At 43.0% G+C, this 27,401-nt stretch overlaps 1 protein-coding gene across 1 annotated transcript in view; it reads right to left on the bottom strand.

Annotated features, from left to right (window-relative positions):
* The window catches only part of LOC119161143 (nose resistant to fluoxetine protein 6), a 139,167-nt gene that overhangs the window by 60,240 nt on the left and 51,526 nt on the right, over positions 1-27,401 (bottom strand). The window contains exons 2-7 of the mRNA XM_037413495.2: positions 18,560-18,771; positions 16,267-16,378; positions 13,086-13,170; positions 11,132-11,208; positions 9,297-9,494; positions 4,142-4,235 (exon numbers count right to left, since the gene is read on the bottom strand). Coding sequence (XP_037269392.1) covers positions 4,142-4,235; positions 9,297-9,494; positions 11,132-11,208; positions 13,086-13,170; positions 16,267-16,378; positions 18,560-18,771 — 778 coding nt within the window. The remainder of the gene's footprint in view (positions 1-4,141; positions 4,236-9,296; positions 9,495-11,131; positions 11,209-13,085; positions 13,171-16,266; positions 16,379-18,559; positions 18,772-27,401) is intronic.

Genomic DNA, 27,401 nt, shown 5'->3' with positions numbered 1-27,401 from the left:
GTTTGATTCAGTAGAAATATCAGCCGTCATGCAAACACTGCGGAATCAGGGCGTAGATAAAGTATATATAAACATTCTGGAAGAAATCTACAGGGGATCAACTGCTACCATAAAGAAAGCAACAGAATACCAATCAAGAAGGGTGTAAGACAGGGGGACACAATTTCCCTAATGCTATTTACCGCGTGCTTACAGGAGGTTTTCAGAAGCCTAGAATCGGAACGGTTAGGGATAAGAGTCAATGCAGAATACCTTAGTAACCTGCGCTTCACCGATGACATTGCATTGCTGAGTAACTCAGGGGACGAATTGTAACTCATGATTACGGAGTTAGACAAGGAGAGCAGAAAGGTGGGCCTTAAAATTAATCTGCAGAAAACGAAAGTAATGTACAACAATCTCGGCAAGGAGCAGTGCTTCGAGATAGGTAATAGTGCACTTGAAGTTGTAAAAGACTATGTCTACTTCGGGCAGGTAATAACCGCGGAGCCGAACCACGAGATTGAAGTAACTAGAAGGATAAGAATGGGGGGGAGCACATTCGGCAAGCACTCTCAAATTATGACAGGTAGATTGCCGCTATCTCTCAAGAGGAAGGTATATAACAGCTGTATCTCGCCGGTACTTAGCTACGGAGCAGAAACCTGGAGACTTACAAAGAGGGTTCAGCTTAAATTGAGGACGACGCAGCGAGCAATGGAAAGAAAAATGGTAGGTGTAACCTTAAGAGACAAGAAGAGAGCAGAGTGGATTAGGGAACAAGCGGGGGTTAAGGATATCATAGCTGAAATCAAGAAGAAGAAATGGACATGGGCAGGGCATGTAGCGCGTAGACAGGATAACCTCAGGTCATTAAGGGTAACTGACTGGATTCCCAGAGAAGGGAAGCGGGTTAGGGGGAGACAGAAGATTAGGTGGGCAGATGAGATTAAGAAGTTTGCGGGTATAAATTGGCAGCAGCAAGCACAGGACCGGGTTAACTGGCGGAACATGGGACAGGCCTTTGTCTCTCAGTGGACGTAGTCAGGCTTATGATGATATGTCTATACATATGAAAATGCAAGAAAGGAAAAACTACAGAAAGAAGACTCCGGCTCGTGGGATCGAACGTAGGACCTCCACGTCGTGAATGTGAGGCGTTAACTACTGAGTTACTGAGAGGCACCTTCTTCAACGTTCAAACGGCAAGCTATTTATATCTACCACTTACCGCTGTTGGCGCGAATCTCGGGGGAGGGGGGACTATCGTGGTTTCAGCATTATCAGCTAGATGGCGCAATGAGCGTGCTGCAGCTCTCATTTCTCACGCGTACTTTGGCCTGCGGAGAGGAGGGGAGTGGACGGTCTCTCGCGCGCCCTTATCTCCCGGTGGGGAGAATCTTATTTCTTGGCTGGAGTTAGGCTTGCACTGAAGCAATTCTGTCGTAGTTACGGGGCGCCCAAAGGCCACTGGATTCGTTGCACAGTCTCCGTTCTCGAAAAGGGCGGGCTTTTCAGACACAGCGAAATAACAGCTGAGACACTTATTCGCGGTCTTCTGTACCTGTGAGTACGTTTCGTGCGTTATTTGTGGGAGAGAAACGGGGAGCACGTTTCTACCAGATTGCAATTCGGCGTGTGACCTTCCAATATGTTGCTATTGCGTTCGTTGCTTCGACTTTGCAGCAAAGCTGTGACTTTTTTGTAATATCTTTGAACCCCGTGAACGCTAACCATGGCGTATCTTTAGAATGTCTGAGTTCAGCCTCTTTTAGTGAGAATGAGGTTTTTCGTACATTTTCATTTCGTACGGTAAATCAATGCACACACCTTGCGCAAGCGCTTCATAATGGTGTATATGGGTATCTCTGTTGACATAAACAAGGATGACAACCTGTGACTCAAGCTGGCTCCGAATTGTCCAGTCTCCTTATGTTTATAATCTGTATATGTTATGGGTTGTTACATTTCTTCAGGCTAGATACCGATAACATATCTTTATAATTGAATAATTATTAAAAGCAACGGAAATAACCGCTTCGTATGTGACAATTGCCTACAGTATCTTTGTGCGGGCAGATATTAACTTTAACAGCTAGTATGCGGGCTGTTATGTATTTAATTTATTATATGCAGCTGCATATAAACAATGTTTTATATTACGCCTTATAGTCAAGCGCGTGCAACAAACTTGGTTTACCTGCCATTGATTTTATTACAAATGTCTGCATTTAGTGCAAAATATAACACAAGATTGATGCGTGGTGAACCTTGTTGCTGTATGCTACTTCAAAAGTGAAAAAGGTTAACAAAAGGCAAAGCTGTCTGCATAATTTTTTGTTTTCTTTGCGCCTTCTTAATAATTCTGCAATAAAGTCCTAGTCGAGGCTAATCAATGTTCGAATAAGAGCGTATGCGTGTGGCTGAAAAACACTAGAGACCATGAGTAAGAAGGACATATTGGTGTGGTAACTGAACGTAAATATTTCAAGTGACTGCGTGTGCAATCTACATTTTTCATTACTATTACGTCTTACTTGTGCGGTGCTATTGCCTGGTTATCTCTGCAATCAAGGTTGTTGTACTTTTTTCATTTCGCGTGTTCATTTTGTGCGTTTTTACGTACGCAAGGTTGCCACAATAATGTTCTTAGACTGAAGACCCCAAGGCCATGCTGATGCCACTTAAACATATATATTTTTTCATTCTCTTGCTGCTCCAGCTTTACGACACCACTTCGAGATGCGTAAGCTCCATGCCACTGTACGTTACTCAAATGAAATTGTCTTCAAATGGCTTGATCGGAAACTGGACGAAAAAAAAAGAACGGTAGCGCGCCACCGAGAATCCTCGCTTTCTGTTTTCTTCCCACGCGCATGAAAGCCCGTGGTTCAGACTCAGCATAGGCACGGCACGAAACCACACTGCAAAAGGCACACGCAGGGGCCGGTGCTTTCGGTACTCTCCCAGAACGCTACGTCACTCTTACCCGACCTGCAGATCAGTAACCATATTATGCCAAAAGATCAACCACACAACTGACCATGTCATTCTTCTTGAAATTATTCAGGCGTCTCAAAGAGAATTTTTTCAGACAATGAAACTAAGGAATGTAGAGGAGACATGACTGTAATATAAGAGTTGCGACATAAATAGAAAGGAATTAAAGTAGATGAAATATCAACCTGCCGCAGGTAAACACAGGTATATATGTTATTGCCATGTATGGGGACCTTGGGCCTTCGTCAAGCTGCTGTGACGGCTTTTTTCCCAGGGGGCTTTTCAGATGGTATTTAATCAGTACTGAATTGAAGTTGAAAGACGGAGCCTGCAATCTTTGGATAAGGCACTGCCGATTGCGCTGCAGCAGTTGTTGATTTCACATCCAATGTATTAGCTACTTATGTTTGTATAATCTTGAGAGTGTTAGCCAGTGTCGCCCGCAGCTATGACGGGGAGTGGTTGACATTATTTTTTCGGCCTGCTGGCGTCACATAGCACGTGAATTTATTGCAAGCTTGAAGCTGGCCACGAACCATTTGTATACTGCCGAAGGCATCAAGACCACCGAAGCGATACCTAAGCTATGAATAATCTGAGGAAAAGGATTGATCAATTGACTCAGGCCAAGTGGGAAAAAATAGTATTCCACACTCACTATTACGGCTGTGTCACCACCAGCAGAGTCTTCATGATGTGCTCTTCCATCAGGGACCCCATAGATTGAAGAATGCGACAATTTATTTGAATTGCTGAGGTGCATGACTCAACGCGCAGCGGGCCGCTATCACGTTGGGACAGTTAGGCCAAGCCCGACCGCCTCATCGTGGGCCCTCGGAACAGATGCCATGCTTCAAATAATATTAATATTCGTACTGGTGTATTAAGTCCCAAAATCACAATATGAATTCTTCGGAGCATCTGGCGTTCTTTAAAGCGTACTGACGTCGAACAACACCTGGTTATCTACCATTTCGCCTTCATGCACACGCGACTGACACCACTGAGAGCGAACCCGTGACCTTTAGGTCGGCAGCCGAGTAACATAGCCACTTATCCACCGTAGCGGACACTTCAAGTGATATTGATACGACTGTAGGTACTATCTGCCTGGTACTGTAACATGAATTTGATATTTCAAATCGGTGATCTCAGTACCAACCTCATGAAGAAGAATGTGTCGACGCCTATGAATCCTGCAGCCACAATCATGGTGAACCACTTTTCTGCGAATATGACGTTGTTTATAACACGGGCTGAAAGGGAAGAATTTAATTCATCAAATAAGCTATAATAACAACATCTGATTATTTCAACACCTTATACCAACACCAAGCCAAGCGTTCTGGTGAATCTTGATTATTAACAGGCACTGATTCAGGTTCATTAGCACTCACGACAAATACTCTCAGATTGAAACGTGACAATTAAGGGTTACGTACTAGGCACCCTTTCGTTTCCAGCTTGTGCAAATCCTGTCAAATTGGAATTTTCTTCTTGAACAGGTACATCTGATACAAAATGAACTTTAACGCCAGATTTGTAGCGACATGTAATGGTTATCACGACCAATTTCGCATAGCACTAAATACACAAAAAAGGATGTTGCGTTTCAATCTTTGAGTATAAAATGCATATATGTTCATGAACATTTCAGCACTACATCCTCATCGCCATCGCATCATTAGGATAAAGAATTACACTCGTAACCGAGGCTTGAGTTGGTGTCACGCTGCATGCGCAGCAATTTATGTATTTATGTTATCAGCTGCATCCTGGTAATATTCATTTATGGGTTTTAGGTGCCCAAAGCACGATATCCTTATCACGGATGCCATAGTAGCGAGGGTTGTTCCGGGATAATTTTTAATGCATTAGTATCTCTAACTCACGATAAATCCAGAGAGAGGTACTTTTTAGACCCATCCTATTACAAAATTTTTGTATGAACGCATTATGCAGCAGGATGCCAGAGTTAAGCAGCCCTTTGAAGGGAAACGAGAAACAGACGCTACATATTCTTGTTTAAATGAACTGGCTGCTGGTGATACTCTCGTCCACAAGTACTTGTCCTGCAATGTGCATTCTAAATAAGAATGGCACTTATTGGCACTATCTCTGTCTTCCAACGACAGTCGCCTCCTATCTCGCATGCCTTTCCTTCCATTATCGCAGTATGACCGGTACTTCAAGCTAACGAATGGCGTTCGCGCTGTTGGGGTGCCGCAACATCCATTCGTGGAACTTGTGTGCCGCCAAAATTCAGAGAGGAAACGCGCGCAAGCGAGACGATGATCAAGTGAAGTTTTCTTTCATACGAAGGGGCACTCGCCTTGGGGGTGTAGTGCTTAAGGCACTCTACTACTGATCCACAGGGTGCGGGATCGAATCCCGGCCGCATTTCCGAAGGAGGTGAAAATGCTTGATGCCCGCGTGCTTAGATTTAGCTGCAAGTTAAAGAACCCCAGGTGGTCGACATTTCTGGAGCCCTCCACTACTGCGTCTCTCATAATCATATGAAGTGTTCTGGGAAGTTGAACCCCAACAACCCCAAGGGGAAGCCGTGACTAGAATGGGATGCCTGACAAAGGTCTCGGCTCACTTGTAGAGCATGACATTAATAAACGCAAGCATATAATTGCAATGTTAGCTGCATTTGCAGCATATACATATGAAAAGCTATAGAAAAGTACAATTTTATACAATATACTTGCACAAATCAGCTTCCAGTAAATGTCTCTGTTTGCTTTGTGAATAATCTTAACTCAACATCAAAACCAACATTCGTCAATGCTTTATTAATAGCCACAACCACAGATACCCCCTATTTTATTTTAGTTTGCCATAGTACACGTTTTAGGGAACGCGTAGATTTTTTCTCGAAAGTCGTATGCGTTATTAGACAGTTTTTAGTGTGTAGTTGATTGACTTTAATATACTGCAACCGTTGAAACGGAGAAACTTGGTTCGCTTAAGCAAATGCTAACTTTGAAACGGTGGCAATGGGGAAAAATCTTTTTATTCGCCGCGGTAACCATGAATGCACTGCAAAGCTCTCTTTTGGAGCAATAGTAGTTTTTGTAGGTAGCAGGCCTTCTTGTTCCTCACACGAGAATAGAATAGGTCAACTTAGAATTCGCAAGCGCATAATACACGCGTAGTCTCAACCATATGGGTACCAGACAACCTACTTTGTAAATACAGTGAAGAGTTTTACTTATTTCAAATGCAAATTTTAGCTCCAAATACAGAGCCCCTCCACTACTGTGCAGGTGGAAGCGAGTGAAGCCAGCTTCTGCGCCAGTTTGTTCTACTGCAGCAGCTTCTCGTCGCTGCCGTGCACACTCATGATTGTGTGCGCCTTGGCGCTTCTTTAACTCTCACTGTTCTATCACTTGATGAACGACATGCGTCAGTCCCGTATCGAGTACAAAGGGTAACTACCGATAACAGTGCCACCACGATCTCTAGGTCACAGGACAAATGGTCACGACAAGTGGCAGTAAGCACCGCTATCGAGTACCGCGACACCATGACAAAGGAATCGGTGGGGGACATACGAGGGCCGCCTGAGGCGAAGGGGTGAGAGGGAAGGGCCGAGGGGCGCCAGAAATGGTCGTTCTACGATTCCTTTTGGCAGCAGACAAGGTCCGCCAGAACTTTGCTAAATACAGCTTCCGTGTGTATGTATATGGGGGGACGGTACATGCGGCGAAGTTGAGATATGACCATAAGGTACGCTTTAAAATTAATTTATATCAGTTCAAATTAATTTTGGTTAATTGGAGTTTTTTATAACGGGTACCTAAACTTCAGCCTTTGTCAAGACAGAAACAGATTGCTTGACGTAGACAAGGGCGCTTGGCGAAACGTTGACTGCAATAACGTTTTTCTCAGCATTTGTCTGTTTGTTTTTCAATCTATGTAGCTTCATCATTGGCATCTGAGTGTATAGTTGCAAAATTAGATAGATACATGCAACAACGTATTCCCGCGATTTCATCAGCGTGACTACTATCGCATATACTACCCACGAAAAATGCCCTCATCATTGAGGACATAAATCGCATGATTCATTAGCTCGTGTGCCTCGCATCAATTGAGCCGAGCGATGACAGATTATTTTAAACAAATTATGAGGCCGCCTACATATATATCTCAAAATCATGTTTTCACAGCGAGTGTGTTATTGCTTCTTAATGCATGACCGGAAGGCTTCATCTTAGAGCGAATATCCTGTGTAGTTCGCTTCGCTTGGCCTTTTTGGTAAATAATTCATTTTCGACTTTGTTGTTCCTTAGCATGGTTAAGAATACAAGCAGAACTCAACTGACGAAAATAGCTGAACAAAACTTTTCATAAGATATCTGTATATCTCAACGCAGCGATAAACATAAGATTCAACGAATATGTAATTCGCTATATTGTGCGTGTTCCTGTAAAAAAGAGGCTCATATTCGGAATTTTTTTTTTCGCCAAGTATTGTCATAAGTATAGTCGCGTGCTTTTCATATAGTACTGTGATTCAAATTGATGTCAAGTTTTTTGCGACGCAGTAACGATAGCAGTAAGCTAGTCGCCAACACGATGTGCGGTGATCATAAATATTAACTATTTGTATCGTACAATGCTTCATGTGATGGTGTCAACATACGCTTCGCATTGCTGATATTTTCATTTGTCGGAGCTGTGTCCTTATGGTGAACATTTATTAGATTAGAAATCAGAATTCAGCTCTCGTCAAAAACTATCTTCTTCTTTTATTTTCTTCTGTTCCCTATTGAGGAATCGTGCTTATTTGCGAACCTGTTTACTTTGAAAAATGTTTAGCTTAACTCGTGAGAACATCTTGGGTTTCGTGTTCCAAAACGACGATGTGAACACAAAAGCAGCTGTAGTGGAGAACTCCGGAAATTTCGACCATCTGGCGTTCCTTAACATGCACTGACATCACAAAGTATACCGGTCTCTAGCATTTCGCTTCGATCAAAATGCTGTGGAGGCGGCCGGAACCGGGCCCATGACCTTTGCGTCAGCAGCCGAACACTGTAACCGCTACACCACCGCGGTGGACTCCCCGTAACTCATAAAAGATACACTACGTACGTGAAAACTGATTTAAGAGACATATGCGACAACTGCTGATCAGATGGCATTTCATAAAGGACCGTTATTGTTTGTATTTTCAACCCAAAATTGCATTATTATAGTTTTAATTAAATCTTAAGAATTGGATTTTCACGTTGGCCTTGATGTTCTGATGTTAGTTTCAGCACTATCTCTAAATATGAACCATTTGAACCTGTAACTTCGACATTTAACCCCACTAATATCTAATAAATAGTCAGTGCTTTGATCAGGCGACAGCATATCATTAAAACAAATCATTAAAAAGAAAGAAGAGGGAGAGAACAGAGCAGTCATTCATTTCGACAATAAATCTGGTGCTCAAATTTCGAATAGCTTCCGTGAGCAGTAAACCTCATGAAGATTAATGAGAAATTCGCATGATTATATAAGCAAGCGGGCAGCTTGCATTTACCACTGGCCATCGCAAGTACATCCATGCAAAAAAAAAGGAAAATGTTATGCGATGCAATAAATCTACCGATTCATGGCAAGACATGCGGTTGCGACCCTTTTTTTCGGCAATGTTTTAGTCACTGAAAGAGCTTATACGCAGAAGCAGCGCGAAATTATCGAAACCTTTCAGATCTGTGAACTTGATCCTGATAACTGTGTGAGCGCGTCATCTAGTTTCCTGAATGCCAAAGAGCTCTGGTACCTTGACAGCGATTCTATCGTGCCGTGATATGGGGCCTTTCTGTGTGATTCTTGTTTGCGCATATGCTCATGTCGGCTTATTTTTTGCGTTTTCATAAAAAAAAATTCCATTGGAAGTTCAGCCACTTTCCAATTCTTGTCTCTTTTCCTGGTCTCGGTTTCTTCAGCCTCATTTGGTCTGCTGGTATTCCCACCAAGACTGTGTAGCAACTTGTTCTGCAAGGTAACCTAATGAATCCACTATTGTTTTTAATTAGGTAGTGTTTTACTTTGCCAGACAGTATAGAGTTTAAAATTGAGTAACCAGAGCCAAAACGAGAAACCTGCGTACTGATTCATCATCATCACCATCACCATCAAAAATGGCATTTCCATCAAAAATCAAAAATGTCATTTTTGATGGTGAATCCATCAAAAATGGATTCACCATCAAAAATGACATTTCGGATTTCGCAAAGTCATTTTTAAAAGTTTGGTTCAGCCAGAATTGTTATACAAGCGAAATAAAGATAGCTCAAAATGATTTCACTCACACCATGTGTCAGACGGAGAGCCATAGCAGTGGCCGACAACAACCCAGGCGATGCTGAGGAAGCGGACACCGTGCAGGAAACGGTAGCTGTACGAGTCGGAACCTTTGTCCTTTGCCACACTGAGCAACATTCTTGTGTTTGACACCAGAGAGAAAGACTTGAACGTCTCGATTAGCAAGCCTACGCACTTCGAGGTTTCTGTAAGAAATAAAAATACACACTCGTTTATTAAGGATTGTGGTTTGATGCCCCAAAGCTACGCTCGGGATTTGGGCGACGCCTAGACGCCCATGACGTTTACCACAATCTGAGCGTGGGAGCGTTTCCTCATTTCGCACACAGGAGAAGTGTGGGCGCCGCAGTCGAGATTGAACCCGTCGATATTGAGACCAGAGCAGAATATATGCCCTGAGCCATCAGTGTGGCTGAAGTGTCAGCTCGTCGAAGTTGATACCACTAAGTTACTGAATAATTGCAAGCAACCTCTGACTTCGCAAACTAATGGCTGGCTAGTTAGGAGGTTGCTATTTCCTCAAAAATCTGGAGACACGCATGATGGAGCCATTAATTTGTTTATTGAGATATGTCACGATGATTGGCAGATATTTGGCTTTCGTAAACATTCTTCAAATTCTATTAAGCATTGTTCAAACTCAAGTTGAGACTTATGTACCTTAACTTAGAGAGTGAAGTTAGTGCACACTTTGTCGAGCGTGAGTGCATCTCTCTTACGCAGATTGTAATTTTTATTTTTGAAACAAACATCTGCAACAGAATGCCCGTGCATGCAACATTGACCCTTACAAAGTATCCTATAATGCCTATTGTAAGTAAAGTCAAGAAGGGCCCAATCGTCATAATGCTTTTGTAATTTGGACAGGAACCCACAACGCGTCACTGAGCTCACTCTGTTGCTGATTATGATGATTATTATGCCCTTGCGCTTTGCAGTTGGCGTGCCTTCAAACCAACCACTTATTTAGAAATTCACATCATTCTACGCCTGATGCTCTTCTAGGCTTCTGAAGTGCAGTATTACATGCGTTAGGAAGATTTCTCACACTACGTGACATTCGCATACAGTGTTTTTCCGAAAGACTATCAAGTCATGGTGCAGCTCTGTGGCAAAACACGTTCTTGCCGCTCAAAAATCCTGGGTGTAATACCCACCCGAATAGAACATTTTTATCAGCTGTTTATTTGCATGTATTTCAAGTTGTCGCTAACGTGCAACCCTGATTTTTTTCTCGCAACCTACGAATCCGGGGCTGACATCGACATTGGTATTTGTGTGAACTGGCTATTTTACGTTATACCCTGTTACGTTAAAACGCTTAAACACTGTTCAAAGGCGTTATTTGAATCAGTGTATCGCCGTTAAATACGCTGAACCTGCACTCATTGGTGAATGTCCTTCATAAGCAATGGTTTCTTTTCTCCGTCTCAAATAGACACTTCTATATACGCAGAAATATTAAACGATCTTCAACACATTGCACTGACTTTCCTTTCAACGGCCCATTTGGACAACCACAGCTATTTATTTACAATCTAGTGCCCTTCAGAGAGTCACTGAGTCAGTGAGTCACGATTCGCAATCTAATGGCCCAGCAGAAAAGCAACAGTCCTTACTATGTACTACAATATTTTACGCACTTTTTTTAGTGCATGGAATTTCGAGCGGCTCTACTCCATTGAAGGCTGATGTACTGAAAGTAAAATAAAAAGGCATTCACGAAAGGTTGCGAAAACTTGTCCGGCTTTCATTACAACAAATATAGCTCAGGAGAAGGAAAAGAGAGATGGGCCCAACCATAATGAGAGAATTGACTTACTTGGTTTTGTAATTGATGTCACTATGTCGATTATTGTTCCTAGGACAATCAGACTGGCAATGGTGCCCAAAACTGACCTGAAGGAAATAGGATAAGGTGAACACTGCATTCTCACTGGTTGAAATCGATGGAGAGCTGGTAAACTGTAAGCCCAGCTACATGCAAACACAACCTAAGAGAATACAGGAAACATAGAGGTAAAAGGTACAACCGAAAATAACATGATAAAACAACTTAAAAAGAAGTTTCCAATAGGTCAAGAGAAACAAAGGCTGCAAAAAGTCTTCTGCAAGATGCTCAAATTACTGCAAAATACTGTACGTATACATATAACACAGGTAAATGTCATAAACTCCCACTCAGAAGTTACACGAGTGCAAAAAAAACTGCTCTTATAATTTGCGTGTGTTTCAAAAAGAATGAAAAAAAGGTGTATGGACGTCATTTCAGCAAATCCTCTTCTACGAACGCACTTACTTAGATGGCGACGAGCTTTCCAAAGTTAACCACCACTTGACATTAGCTAAGAAGAGAAGGTGATGCTCTGGGAGAATTATATACTGTGTAGTGGGCCCATAAAGTGTATGCAAATAAATGGGCGCTTTGATTAAAGTGAGGTGTGAGGACTCTCTTGGTCGGTATTCTTGTATTTTCTACCCCGAAACTGGCCTTTTGCCAGAATGGGCTAGTTCTGTCGGGCTATATGTAGCTGCCGGAAAGTGCAATCTCAGTGCTGCTTCTTGCCAGGATATTGTAAAAGAACATTTGTGATAGTTTTCGGCTGTACCAAGGGTCACAACTCACGATGCATTTGCTCTCGATGCGAATCCGAATTATTTTGTGGAAGCAACACACCTTGACACTGCAGGCAAAGTACTCTTGGCTCAAGCCGGTATATAGGATCCAAAAAGGGGACGAAGTGGAAGATACGATGCAGATATACGTGCTGATAACTTGTACTTCATAACACATCGTTCACGAGCACTCAAAGATTTGACAAAAAAAACATTGGCCCCATATCTGCATGTTACACTGCAAATGTCGTCGAAAGACGATATTCTTGCGTCTGGTGAGAGTGAACAAAACGTTCATTTGATGTTCTGCGCAAGGAAATCGGTGAATGGTGTTCTGAAGGTGCTGCGTTAGAGTACCTCGAGCGTGAAGCGGAGGTGAACGAGCGCATCAAATCGCATCACACGTGAGACATGAGCGCTATCTGGCGCTCACGTAGTTATCTTGGAAAACAAAGCGTGGCGGCGTGCGCGCCCGTCTCGGAGGCGATAAGGTGTAGAACGCAAGGCGACGGGTTGGTTCCACCACCGTGTCATCTTAGGAAAGCGTTGGAAACACTTGCTTTTTCGTGCAAGTGTTACAATGTCAGCGCAGCGTGATAAACGCTACGGTCCTTATAATTACTTATGTATGCCTTTTCAAGTAAAAATACATACATACCAAATAATGACTTGTTGTTATGGCGCCTCAGACATGCGCAATAATTGCTTTTTAATTGAAAATTGCACAAGTATGAACACTGAATTTTGAGCAATATTGGTGGGCACTGCAAATGGGGTCGGCCACTCGGGGCATCGTTTAGTGCCGTTGGAGGTATCGTTAAGGATGGACAAACAGACAAACGTACAGACAGACATGCCAAAATTTTTTTGTCGAAGATTCCCAAAAAGACTACGGTCTTTCAAAGACTACACCAAAAAGGTTGTAAACATTTACGAAACCAACATTGTCAATGATTAAGCTTAGTATTAACCTTCAAAAGGGCATATAATGAAATTATTTACAAAGAATGATATTGTAAGCTAAGGCTCCGAAGTACTCCAGAGCAAGTTACTATCTGTGCCGAGGTAGTAACTCGGTGCAGATCCGCTCTTTATTACAACTCATGCTTTTTTATAAGCTTCCGTTGCAGTCAACTTAATTGGGAAAGCCCTGCACTCACGTGATGATGATCTGTGTTCTGCTGAGCGGAGGAAATTCTCCAGTGACGCAGTCACTGATCCGTAGTACTACTCCTTCAGGGGCAACTGGAACGAGTGAAAGTTCATGAAAGTTTCATAAATCTGTGCTGAAAATTCCTAATACCCAGTTTTAAAACGTTGAGGGCAAGGAACCGTCACTTTCTGGTACTTATGCAATCGCAATTTTCAACAACATACTGTTTCAGAAGCTTACTAGACCTGAAATTTCACAAACAATTAGTAGTTTATCTTTAACGACACCATGGTTCACCGGAAGCAGCAAAAAAACACGACAAATGAGCTCACATATTGGGATGTAGTACCAGCAGTATACGGTCATGGTGCATTCGTTTCTTCCAGCTAAATGTGGGGCTTTCGCAAAGGTACGTGAGCAATTGTGCTCGCACTATGCATAATGCGGCCGCCTGATACAGTGAACTATGCAAGAATATGGCACCCTGATTGCGCATTCAGGAACCTTCTTTGATCATCGTGGAAGATGTGGAAGAAAATACCACCATTTCGCGCATCGGCATAAGGTATTTTTTGACAAGACAGTGATTAGCGGACTTGCCACTTTAACGCCTTCAATGACTACTCCTCCAATCTCTGTTAGGAACGTGATAATGTATGTAGTCATAACTATTTCTTGCCGAGCTAACTACAAAAGGGCTATGAGATACGACAATAGGATGAATGGTCTTTTTTCCCTGAAATACTTTGCGCAAGCTACCTTTTTTTTTGTTGTCACCTGTCAGCTCATCAGAAAAATGAATTAACCAAAGTACAAAATGCTTGCTGAAAAGACAGCCTGAACTTAAGATCGCGCATAATACGTGAAAGCATCTTGACAATTGGTTTCAGGTTCTTCACTTCAGCTCTATTTCAAACTTATTCTTAAAATGCAAATACCAGGAGCAGACACGAGCACGCGCGGGCGTCTCTTACGTGGGTGAGCACTTGTCGTTTCAGGGCATAATTTTCACATAAAACATCATTTCAGGTTTTGCCGCAGGCGCCAAAGGAGGCATTTACGTCTTGTCTAGGATACTGACCGATTTCGACAAAAATGATTTACTAATTAGAGTGAACCCATCAAGCAGTCATTCATAAGCTAGATTTTTCTTGGCTCTGATAGAGTGATGAACAAGATGCGAAGAAGAGGAGAAAACCAATGATGTCACCGCCCTTTATTCATTTTTGACAAACAACACTCGTACTTTAACCTTAAAGAGCCCTAAACAGCCTATATTAGTTTTCCAAACAATCTGAGTGAACACGCGCGTCTTCTTCAAATTGCCTTCACAATCAACGATGCTACACGGGGCAGCGCTAAAAGCTGCAAACGCGCAAAAAATTAAAAAAAAAACATCGTATATCCTCCCTCCTGGCCTTTCCGCCATTCCCACTGACGTGTGCAACGTCAACAAGTTCAATCTGTGATGCTATCTTAAAAAGGTGCTTTGATTGGTCGAACAAAAACCTACGACTTCCACTTAGTCTGCAAGAAGCTGACCATGCTCGAGCGGAAGTGCTCTGTCTCAGCGTGTCACTAAAAGACGTGTTCATCATGTCGACGATTCTTTAAGGGGGTGCCCAAAAAATGGGGTTCTTGCCGGCATGATTCGTAGGAACACAGATTGGCACGGCAACAGCAGTGTTTAGCCGAAAAGAATAGAGCCGCCGCCACCGGATAAAGGTGCTGTATCGAACAGGCCGTCAGTGGTGCCGCATGTCATGTGAGATTGAGAGGGTTCATGGTGAGGAGCGAAAGGGGTTTTTAGAGTGTACACCATCCGACGAATGGAGCTTAGCGAAGGAAAGAGTGAGACGAGCAATGGCACCCTCGGATCATCAAACACGGATAGCTGCACTGTTACTGCACCAATTCTAACGGCTACGTGTACTCTGTAGAGTCATGCAGAACTGCCACACCAAAATTGAATTTCCACCTCTGGGTAATTTAGAGGCCTTTTAAGCGAATGGGGCACAGTTTTTCTTTACTAATAGCCATTTTCACCTCACTTTGTTAATATTTCAAACGCCAAACTACTTAAAGCGCTGTTCCGGAACGCGCCGTACGGTGGGACGTCCGAAAAGGAGTGATGGGAAAATGAAGTAAATCTTAAGCAAGTGTCACGAAGGGTATTGTGATCGGCTTCCATTCGACACAAAAAGTTGCGAGTGTTGCGAGTGCTATTGTCTAAATGGTAATAGTAATCGTAATAGACTTTTACTTCTGCCACAAACTGAAGGCCGAGCACTTCGACCGTAGGCCTAAGCAGCCAGTCGACGCTTTTGTTTTTCCCCTTCAGCGCCCATTCATTCGAACCAAGTGGCGTTACTTGGGCAGTGAAAAAGCGGCTGTGACGGGTTCGTACATGCGGAGGGGTGATTGGGGCAGCAGGCGTCAGGTATATATTTATTGAGAAAAAGGGTAGAGTGGATTATCACGCAATTGTATTACATCTGCCATAGAATTCGGGCCTCTAACACTGTGAGTGACAGATGAGAGAGAGGGAAGAGATGCTTGTCGAGTCTGAGCTGGAGTTACACACATTTGATAGTGTGGTGCAAGGAGATCATCCCCTCAATGATATATCCAATGCAACAATGGTTAAGCTGATCTTTCTTTCTTTGCCTAACGATAATTATAATGATGATATCTGAAGTTTTACGTCCCAAAACATCACTTAATTATGAGAGACGTGGTGGAGTCCGAAAATTTTGACTAACTGGTGTTGTTTAATGTGCACGAATATCGCAGAGCACGCGGACTTGTACCATTTCACCTCGAAATGTGAACGCAGCGGACGGTATTGCACCCGAGACCTTTGAATCAGGAGTCGAGCACCCTACTCTCTGATCCACCAGTCTGTCGAGATGGACCTTTCTTTCTTTGCCTCTGTATATCGTGTAAAGTAGGTAGTGCCTGAAAAAAAAAAAGAACCTGATTTGTAATTGTCATACGAAAATTGCCGTTGATACTCTCGCCATACACGCACGATTCCCAAGGGTCCGCGCAGCCGGCACGCCCGATCGCAGTAGAAGAGCATAATTATGTACCGAGGAGCCCCAAATATGCACTGCGCATAATTAAATGACGAGCTTATATATTCACAGCTACAATCGTTTTCTGAGACCGCGAGGAGTGTGGCTCACCTGCATTAATGATTTCTTGCAGCTCTTCTTCCGCGCAGTCATTCAGCACACACAGCCCTATACGGAACGTTGGCGTCGTGGGGTTCACTAAGTGACTTTTAAACTTAATGATCTGTAAATGTAAATAAATGGTCAAAACATATAATGTATACTGAAAAAATAAAGAAGAAAAACACAAACATCCCTTTTGATCGCCTTTTTTGCTTTTCTCTTTATGCTTATAGGTGTGGGGGTACTAGCTACTACCTTGCAACAAACGTGGGCTAAGCTTCGCATGAACTCTTTCACTTGACCAGAAAATAACACTGCCGCATTGAATTCTCCGCACCACCGTGCCTAGGCTGAGCCACAATATCACAAACCAGGCACATTCGTTTTCGTTTTTCTTCGGTGTTGCAAGGTCTTTGCGCGTGTTATCTTCTGTTGTTGGGCTTTATCATCTGCTCCCCGCCACTTCCTTAGTTTTATTTTATGATACAAAGAAACGAACAAGGTTTTGCAGTGGCAAACTTTTAAGCACTCGTCTATTTATTCTGTCTGTATAGCTTGTATTACAACAGACTTGTCTTATCCCTCAACGATGTTCTTCCTGCTTATAATATCTCCGCAGGTGTCTATATACGGCAGCTAAACCGTCAGGTGGATCCTAAAGCAGCAGGATCACACACACACACACACACACACACACACACACAGACACACACACACACACACACACACACACACGTGCGCGCGCGCACACATACACACACACACGCACGCACGCACGCATGCATGCACACACACACACACACAAGCAAACACACACACACACACACACACACAAAATGTTGCTCCACAACTGTGAAACTTGAGAAATCGTGTAACATAATAACGCAGCGATGCCGATTTGTAGAGTTCCCACTGATCTGTTTAACACACCGACAATGACGTTAATGGTGGATGTAAGCACGTAGGATTACCCCGGCGCAAATATATATATATATATATATATATATATATATATATATATATATATATATATATATGTATATATATAAATAAATAAATAAATAAATATATATATATATATATATATATATATATATATATATATATGTACACACGACATAAAGCTTCAGGCAATTGTGTACACCACATGCACGAACCCCATCGTTGTGTAAGAGACTGCATAGTTTTTAAAAGCATAGAAAAATTGACGCGTCACGAAATTGGCAACTTTTTATCAACAATATAGGAAAGAGGACGCGTGTTTTGTGATTTAAAGTTACTGTCGAATACCTTTCAAAGTGCGCGGTCATAACCAAAGTTATTGTGCTGGCGCCCTTTCGGCGAATCCCCACTAGACGCCACTCACGCCGCTGTAGACACGGGGAAGAATTTCCAACATAATTGTCAATCACCTCAGACAATTGCGGCGAGAGCTATCGGCCATTTGCAGATGTGCGAATTTTGATCCATTCGCCCACTCAATATTGCCTTGTTTTAAAACGCAGAGCGTTTCGTAGTCGCATGATATCCCACTTCGGCGTCGGTGGTGGCACCGTCCTCTCACTGCGCATGCTCGCGCCTCGCGTTTAGTGCCGCATGCACGTTTCTCGTGCCGGCCCAGGAAGACACCCGCTAAACTGTCACCCCACTCCACTCTATCGCCTGGCAAGGCTGACGCAGGCAGCATTTGCTAGTGAAAAACCAATCGCTCGTGCTGCACAACCATTCACTGGCCACCCCGTATACGTAAGCACTGGATCGCGTGTTTCGAATGCTGTCGAGGGTGTCTTTATTTCGCTTTTCCTTGATGTTGAAGCCACCACTTCTTCTTTATTCAATAAAGAATAATAATAAAGACTAAAATAGCATTTAGGCATTCTCAAACCATACCCCATTTCGCAAAGCCCACGCGATATTATCCCCTCCACTCTGCGACGCAATTACTAGAGTTCTACCTGTGGGAAGACGCGGGCGAGACTTTTTTTGTCATGTTAAAACGACCTCGGCACAATCGGGAATAACTAGTGGCAGATCACAGGTGCTGAAAGGTGCTTTGAATTGGTCTCGCCATGAAGAGGACCAAAATAACGCGAAAAGGTAGGGATGTTACCTGAAAATATCTGGTTTGCTACCGTGCAGTGGGAAAAGGTAAAGACAGACAGAAGCTCAAGGATATCTCATAGTGAGGGAGCGAAGGAGCTAAGGAGCAACACACAAACGCACAGAGATGCATGCACAACTGCTCGTGTGGTCTACGACATCCATATCTAGCATGCAAGGTTTGCGGTTTTTGGAGACTTACCCTAGGATGCACAACTGTCATGGCGGGAAAGATGTAGTTCTGGAGGTCGCTGCTGTTCCCGCCAAAATAGAGCAGATTGCAATACTGACCACGTGCCACCACATAGCCATGGCTGTCCTTCACTACGGTCTCTAGGCACTCGTCGAAGGCGCCAAAGTCCGACTTTGTGGCTTGAAGTGCTCCGGTCGGGTACTTGCCCGAAGCGTCGAAAACTGCAGTACGAAACACAAGTGAGAATTCTGCCAGCCTGAGCTTGTTGGTTGAACATGACGAAAGGTTTCCAGCCAACTGTAAGAACCTGTTAAGGCTTACAGTATGAATAATTATATAAAACAATAAAAAATAATAAAAATATAGAAATAAATAAATAAATAAGTAAATCTACTTGGACAGAGAAACACTATTGACACCACTAGACTAGCACCTGGAGTTTTATTGAGACTTTCGTTTCTTATTTAGAGCAGTAATAGAGTTTTGCCATTCAGACGACATGAAATCGGTGGTTTATTTTCAACTTCCAGTCTTTGCGAACACACAGGTCAGTACTCTATTACTGTATCGGCCTGTATTGCATTAGTTGTCGTTTAATTGTGGTGCAGAAGCTGTAAAGGTAATTGAAAGCAAACTAACAATCAGAGCGACTTCCCACATCTGGGGACTGAAACCGCTACCTTCGCGTGAAGCTTGCGGAGCTTGACCAACAGCGCTGAAGTTTTCGTTCCCTGCCCTGTACCCCTCCTTAGTTTGTACATAAGTTCGCATTTACTAGGTGTTATATATCAATATACTGCAAATGTTCTCGATCCAAGCAGGGGTGGTACATAAAATGGTTACAATAGTGTCGAAAATGATAGCACAGTTTCGAAAAAAGCAGCTCAAAGCTGGGTGAAGTGAGCTTATGTCGTATCTTTGAAAACAACAGTTTCAGAGATTCAGTGTTCACATCACACGTGAGAACACACAAGCTGTAATCTGTCCTCCATCTTTCAGCAGATCTATGTTACCTGATCCTCACCAGCAGCTTTGCCTCTTCGCATGCTCTCCAAGGCTTCTCTGACTTCTATCATTACTGGTGGGTGTCATCTGGGTTACTGCTAGTTCTTATATTAAGGTCATGGTTGTGCTAGCTACTATACAGATCTATGTACACTATTCCACTCATATTGGTAGTTACTTTGCCTTCCTTGTCCCTTAGTGCATAAATCTGGTTTTTGCCTATCCCAAGTTTTATCTTCACTGCTTTGACGCTTCCTCCATTCTTCAGAGCGTGTTCAATTCTCTCCATGTTATATCTTCTTACGTGGGACACCTTACGCTTAATAATCAACTTCGAAAGGTCTAACAACTCTATTTTGTCTGATGTACTTGAGGCTTTCATGCTTTGGCACTTCTTAATGAGATTCTTCATTTCCTGGGGCAGCTTGCCAGTGTCCTGTCTAAATACAGTTCCTCCAACTTCCACTGCACACTCCTTAATTATAGTCGTCAGATTATCATTCCTTGCGTCAAGGTTATGGCTGGTTTCCTCCTTGAGAAGAGCCGAGTACCTGTTCTGAAGCGAGACTCTGAATTCCTGTACTTTCCCTTTCCGTGTAAGCTCACAAAATATATATATATATATATATATATATATATATATATATATATATATATATATATGTAGACATAATGTACTGCACAGTTTTTTTAAAGGCCGAAAGTTCGTGTGCATGAGCAATTGCTTAGAAAGCACTCAGTCGCACTTTCACAACGCATACATACGATCGTGGCAAGAAGCGATTGTTTTTCAGTCTGTTGACGTACAAATGTGTTTCTTTTTGTCTTCCTGAAACTTTCACAGAACGTTCCATTTTTCACCTGAAATCAATAGATGAAGGCTGCGCAAGAGTTATACGGGTCGCTGACTGTCCGGGTTGGGATTTCTGGCTGCAATAAAGGAGGGGACAAGCTGCACCGGCTTGCGACTGGCACGCAGTACACGCAGGGCACGCAACAACGCCCATTTTCTCCGAACACCGGAGCCGAAGACTTCCTGCACCAGCGGTGCGCATCTTATTTTCTATTTTGTTGCCTTGGCGTAACGACGTGTCTTCTTTTCTTTCTTTGTTACTTTCGCCTCATTGTTTCCTAACAACAAGTACAAGGAAAAGGCACACACTAACAGAGACAACAAGGCACGAATATTTTGTTTTATGCTGTTGAACGGGGATATATAATACAAAAAAAGCACAACGTCAGTCCTTTATTAAATACGCACAAGCGCCTCTGATGACACGTTCGGCATTTACTGCGTCAGCAAGCGTCGCGCATGCGGATCTCTTTAATAATGTACAACTTCGTGACGTTCTAGAAGGCGCTTCGAAAGCCTGCATTTTCAACGGGCAAGTCAGAATGAGTATTCCTTGTAGGAGCAGTACCGACCACATGTGACAGAGATGGTAATCGAGCGTGCAGGTATTTTGGAATTGATGGCAGTAGTCGTGCATTTACTAAACACTAATCGCGCAAACGGGAAAAGGAGGCGCTGCTTACGACGACGTTGCTTGCTGGATGCACGTCGATGCTTCGTGAATATAACCACCAGACATGGCAACAAGGAAAGTAAGGCTTAACCGAGTTAGGTTCCCCGAAGAATTCTTAGAGTGGCGATACAGTCTATGCGTGCATGGCTGTAATATATTCCCTTTCTCTGTTCTGCACTGTCTCAGTCGCAATGTGACATACTTTCAGCGATAATTTCACTAAGATGAGATTTTGTTCATGAGTTTAGACTTTTTATTCGCCGTGCCGAAATGGTGAAGCCTTAAACTCAGCTGTGAAATGCAGTACCAGAAAGCATGACAGCACAGTTGTTAGGCCTTCCATGTGGCCGCTTCGCGATGTAAGCAAGCAACTATCATTATCGTGGTGGTGCGGCCTTTTCAAGCCAAGTTGCTTCTAGGTGTGCGTACACAAGTCTACACAGCCAAGCATAATTAAGCCTATTTAACCGTGTTCCTACCAATTAAGGTAGGTTAGAATAATGAAATTAGGGTGGAGCGTAATTTGTACTAATAAGGCTGATTAACTAATTAAACTGTTTTGACATCAGCTGCAAGCTATTCAAGACTAAGCATCAGATATGCTGGTTACGCCAATTAATATAAATGGCCTAATGAGTTCAATAAGATAGTTAAGCTAATTGCTACTGTGCTTTATAAGCGATACCCAATAGAACTTGACCAATACCTAGCCAATATTCTCGCTCTACAAGGTGATCATTTGTGCACTTACGGCATTGATACGCCTTTACGTGCCAAATCACTATTCATCATGAGGCGTTTCGCAGTGCAGGGCTCCGGAAATTTCAGCCATCTGGGGATCTTTGACGTGCACTCATATCGCAAAATATGGGGGTCTCTACCATTTAGCCGCCACCAAAATGCAACTGCCTGGGCCAGGATTGAACCCGCATCCTTATGGTCAACAGCCGAGCACCGGAACCACTGATCCACCGCGGCGAACCACGTGAATACTTTGTGCGTTGGCGTGCATGGGAATGTACAGCCACCCATTTTTTTTAACCTGAAGCCGCGTGAGTCGATCGCCCACTCTATGAGCGGCGTTTAACCGAGCACAGCAGCAAAATTACGTTCATGCCTGTGATGAACTCCTCTGTGCAGCTGTATTCTACTGGGCTGTTCTGGGAACCGGACACCACGATGCCTTGAACAGGCGCTAACCGACTCGGCGGTCGATGCTCCAGCGTTCAGGGTAAAATAAAATGGGTGGCTGTTCCTGTGAAGCCTGGGTCGCGCGAGTGAAGACCAGCTCTGCTTTGCCCGAGCCTGACATGATTGAGTGCCAGTGGCGCAATTTTTTTAAAGACGATAGTCTCTCTTGGGAACCTTCGACAAAAAAATTTTGGTCTGTATGTGTGTACATTTGTCTTTTTGTCCGCCCTAACGATACCTGAAACGGCACCAAACGGCCAAACAAATTTGCAGCGCCCACCAATATTGCTCAATGTTAAGCGTTCATAGTTGTGCGATTGCCAATTAAAAAGCAAATATTGCGCATATCTGAGGCGCCATAACATCACTTCAAAGTTTTGTATGTCTGTCTTTATACTAGAAGAGGCACACACAACTAACTCTAAGGAATGTAGCGTTTATCGCGCTGCGCTGGCAGTGCAACGCGATGCTCAAAGGGCTGTTTCCAACGCTTTGCTGCGACGTCTCGGTGGTGGCACCTGCTCGTTGCTTTGCGTTCTACACCTTATCGTCTCTGAGACTGGCGCGAATCTTTCTCCACGGGCTGCACACCTTCGTTTTCGAAGATAACTGCCAGATGGCGCTTGTGTCTAACGTGTATTTTTCATGACTGCTGCATTCCTGTTACTTTTAGTCGTGGCGTATATTTCGTGTTCCCTCAGATACTCGGTCCCATTGCTTATCCACACGCCCAGATATTTGTATTTATCTGTCTAACAGATGAATACAAATATCTGGGCGTGTGGATAAGCAGTGGGACCGGGTATCTGAGAGAACACGAAATATACGTGACGACTAAAAGTAACAGGAATGCAGCAGTCATGAAAAATAGGGCACTGTGGAATTACAATAGGTATGATGTTGTGAGAGGAATATGGAAAGGAGTCATGGCTCCTGGGCTGACGTTCGGCAATGCGGTCTTGTGCATGAGATCAGAAGTTCAAGCAAGATTAGAAATTAAGCAACGTGGAATTGGTAGGCTTGCTTTAGGAGCTCACGGGAATACACCAAATCAGGGAGTACAAGGTGATATGGGATGGACATCATGTGAGGGCAGGGAAGCTAGCAGCAAGATAAAATTTGAGAAGCGATTGAGAGAAATGGGGGAAGAGCGTTGGGCTAGGAAGGTTTTCAGCTACTTGTACATAAAGAATGTTGATACAAAATGGAGGAAGCGAACCAGGAAGTTGACTGGTAAATACTTAGAAAACAGCAGGTGGCCAAACCAAAAAGAACTATCGGTTAAGAAGAAAGTGAAGGAAACGGAGACTGACATGTGGAGAATGGGCATGATTAAGAAGTCCGCACTAGAGATCTATCGAACTTTTAAGCAGGAAATTGTCAAGGAAAGGATCTATGATAATACTCGGGGTAGTTCTCTACTGTTTGAGGCCAGGACGGGAGTACTGCGAACCAAGACATATCGGGTCAAATACGAAGGGGTAGACACAGTATGCAGTGCGTGTGGAGAGGAAGAAGAAACTGCCGAACACTTGATAATGTTCTGTAAAGGGCTTCACCCTATAGTTCAGGATGATGGCGCAGAGTTTTTCAAAGCACTGGAGTTTAGGGACCGGGAGGGCAAAATAAAATTTAAGCGGGTAGACTTAACTAGAAGGAGGTTATCTGATTGGTGGCTAAAGTCAAGGCACGAGTGAAAATTAAACTCTTCACTGAAAAGTACGAATCCTCAAACTCACTTTTTAAGGGAAAAAAATAAATATAGTTTTTGGTTCATTAGGTATTACGGCTTGGTGGCGCTAGCCACCGCCCGATCTAAAGGGTACAGCCATATCCATCCATCCATCCATCCTCGATGCACTCGTTCGCCTCCGCTACGCACTCGAGACACTCTAACGCAGTGCCTCCAGAATACCATTCACCCATTTTCTTGCGTAGAACATCAGATAAACGTTTTGTTCACTATCTCCAGACGCAAGACTATCGTCTTTTGACTACATTTGCGGTGTAACATGCAGATTTGGAACCAATTTTTTCGATACCAGCTTACACCTCATAGTTTCTATTTCTTTTTTCCGAAACTATTCAGCGCAGTAGAGCGAAAAAATTGTATCACCCTTACCACCCTATGTTTCTGCAGTTGTTTACCAAGTGTGAGAATGCGCTGTCATTGCGTAGCGAAAAAAGAATCAGACACACTTGAATATCGTATTGGCGCACGAATCCACTGGCTATTTAATTATACGTAACCTTGCTATTGGGCTAATGAATCCACTCGATCCCAGCGCATTATCGAACGAGTAGCCGGCGTCTTCGGGATATTATATGTTCATGATAATTTACTCAGACAAAGGTCTCTGTAGCATCAACTAATAGCTGCAGGCTTGGGAAGTAGAATGGGCCTATTTAGCTGCCTGTGTTGTGTTGCCTGTTTCGGTGCCTGCTTTGCTGCACCAGCGGGACCTTTGAAAAATGTATAGAACAAAGCTTCGTAAGACGCTATGCAACTGGAAAAAATAAGTTGAAAACGCCGCAGATGAGACGAAACAAGAATGTATTGCGATAGTTATATTCAATACTAGGTCGAACAAAACACTTGAATTGTAAAGTATGACTGCATGTACGTCATGATATGCTGTACGCTCTAGCAGAGTGAATAAGGTATCTTGATACGGCAATGATTTTGTAAGCGAGTGTAGCAAAATGTTAAGTACGATTTAGTCATAGATAAAACTAGAAAGGAATCTTGATGAACATTAGTCGGGACCCACAGAAGTTTGCATTATGACATGGTCCCCCTTTGTCGAGACGCACACATTGTTTTTTCTTTTCATTTCTGAACACAGTGATGCATGAACAAGATGACCAACTGAATAAGCTTTGGGCTGCACCTTGGTGGTACAGTGGTTATGGTTGTTGGCTGCTGGCCCGAATGTCTCGGCTGATGTGGTCGAATTTCCGATGAAAACCACATTCTGAAGGCTCATGTATTGTGTAATATTAGAGCCAGTTTAACAACCTCAGATCGCCGAAATATCTGGAGCCCTCATTTACAGCTTCTCTTATCATATTGTGATTTTAGAACGTAAGGTCCTAGATGTTAATATTGTTATATATTATTATTAACTCTTCATCTTTGGAAGATAGGTGAATAAGCTGCTATAATCTTTACTGTTTTTTTTACTTCTTGACACATTAATTTTTTTTTGTTGTGTGAAATAACTAACACTCAAATAAAGCTTATAAAAAACAGAACAGAAAAAAAGCTAAGATGCTTTTACCATACACTTCATCGCTATTGCGCGGTTTCGACCTTAGCAGCATCGCACAACATGGGAAGCCGTCTAAACGGAATTATCTGACTGGTTTCTGTTGCGGTGCCATATGGAAAGTTAATACACAAAAAATGCCGTAAACGTATGTGCCAGCAAATAACAAAATGGTGTTGAACATAACCAACACGATCGCTTCCCGGAATTCTAACAAAATTTTACAAAAATTTTGTTCACAAAAGTGCACCCAGCCGACAAAAATTTAATACACCCGTTCAGCGTTCCGATGCATATACAAGGTGCTATACAGTGCAATGTCATATAAAAAGAACTCGGGATCGTGTCGACAGAGACATGTGAAATAAGTACAAAAGCCGAAAAATATGGCGGTAAAAATTGCGTTTGAAAATTTCGCTTATTCTTCAAGACAACAGACAACGTTGCGACACAACCTTGTCGAACAGATTTTTATCTTTCCTGCATGAAGATAGCTTGCTGTGTACCCTAAATTAACTGCATTGTATCGGTGGTTTTTTTCCGAACTGCTATCAGCAATCGGCGCGCGCCAGGATCAATGCAAGATATTTCGAAGTCACCCTGTCCGTATTGTGGTTGTTCTGATTAAGTATTTCAGAGCGATTTGCATGCTTATTCCTTAAAAACCACTCCGCGCACTTTGAACAGGAGCGATGGTAATCTGCCGTCAGTATATGCGCGCTGCCTGCGTGATATATTGAGGCATACATAAGGCAAACTGCTTCACACAAATTTTCTTTTCTCTCTGAACAAGGCTTCCGTTTGGGAGCCGAAACATCTTTTTCTGTGTTTTTTCTTTTAAAACTTTTACGTTGGTTGGCGCAGTGCCTCCGGCTTTTTCACTTCCAACCATGCCTAATCCTTAATGAAAGTTTGCTTAACCGAGGAATGTCAATAGGTTAGGTTGCTTATTCTATTTTTCGTCTGACGCACTCGCATACAAATTAGAGTGGTGAACGTAAGGGAGTAGTATTTTATCTGGGACATAACGCGCCAAAACCAATATATCAATGCGAGGCTCGCAGTAGCAAAGGACTCGAAAAAATTATAAACCACCTGTGATTCCTTAACATGAACTTAAATTCAAATACACGCACCTCCGGAATTTCACATCCATCGAAAGGTGACAGCTACAGCCTGGGACAAACCCACAGCCTTATTCTTTTCAGCAGCTGAGCAAAGTAACCACTATAATACTGCAGCGGTAGCGGTAACAGGAAGATAAAGAAAGAAAAGGTGACGGTCAGTGGTCCTTGTGTGAACTGTCAAGGGCTACGATTGTCACGAATAATTTAAGGCAGTACATAAATTCAAAGGAAGTAAAAATTACGCTGATTAAAATTATACGCAATTTCTTTAAAGTAATATCACGTCACTAATCCCTAACATACAATTGTCGCCCAATGGTATGAGGACGGAGCGCAGTTTAGAACATAGTTATGCATCACGTCCTTGAGACAAATACCATAGGTGAGTTCCTTGTTGCGTAAGAGAAACCAATGTAAATAGAGATGTTATTACCGCGTGGCTTCATAAAAACGCAAGGTTGTAAAGTGTGAGGTAATTTGTCGAGCAGTCGAACTCTATAGGAAGCCGGTTCGCTACCCCGTCAGAGAGGCCGCAATGCGGTCGGGGGAAAACGCAATAAAACTGGTGTACTCCAGTCGAGATTCATGTTAAACAACCAAAAATGGTCGAAGTATTTTCGGGGTTCCTCAATAAGGCGTACTTCATAGCCATGTTAGTCTGTAGCTTCGTGGAGAAAAACCACCAAACGTCAGAAGTTGATATACTCCTTCAGTAAAGTTTCATGTTTAAACA

The sequence above is a fragment of the Rhipicephalus microplus genome, chromosome X (genome assembly GCF_043290135.1).
Source record: "Rhipicephalus microplus isolate Deutch F79 chromosome X, USDA_Rmic, whole genome shotgun sequence".
In the NCBI taxonomy this organism is placed as follows: Eukaryota; Metazoa; Arthropoda; class Arachnida; order Ixodida; family Ixodidae; genus Rhipicephalus; species Rhipicephalus microplus.
Note: the sequence above shows the minus strand (reverse complement) of the source record. Positions and strands in the feature narration are given on the sequence as shown.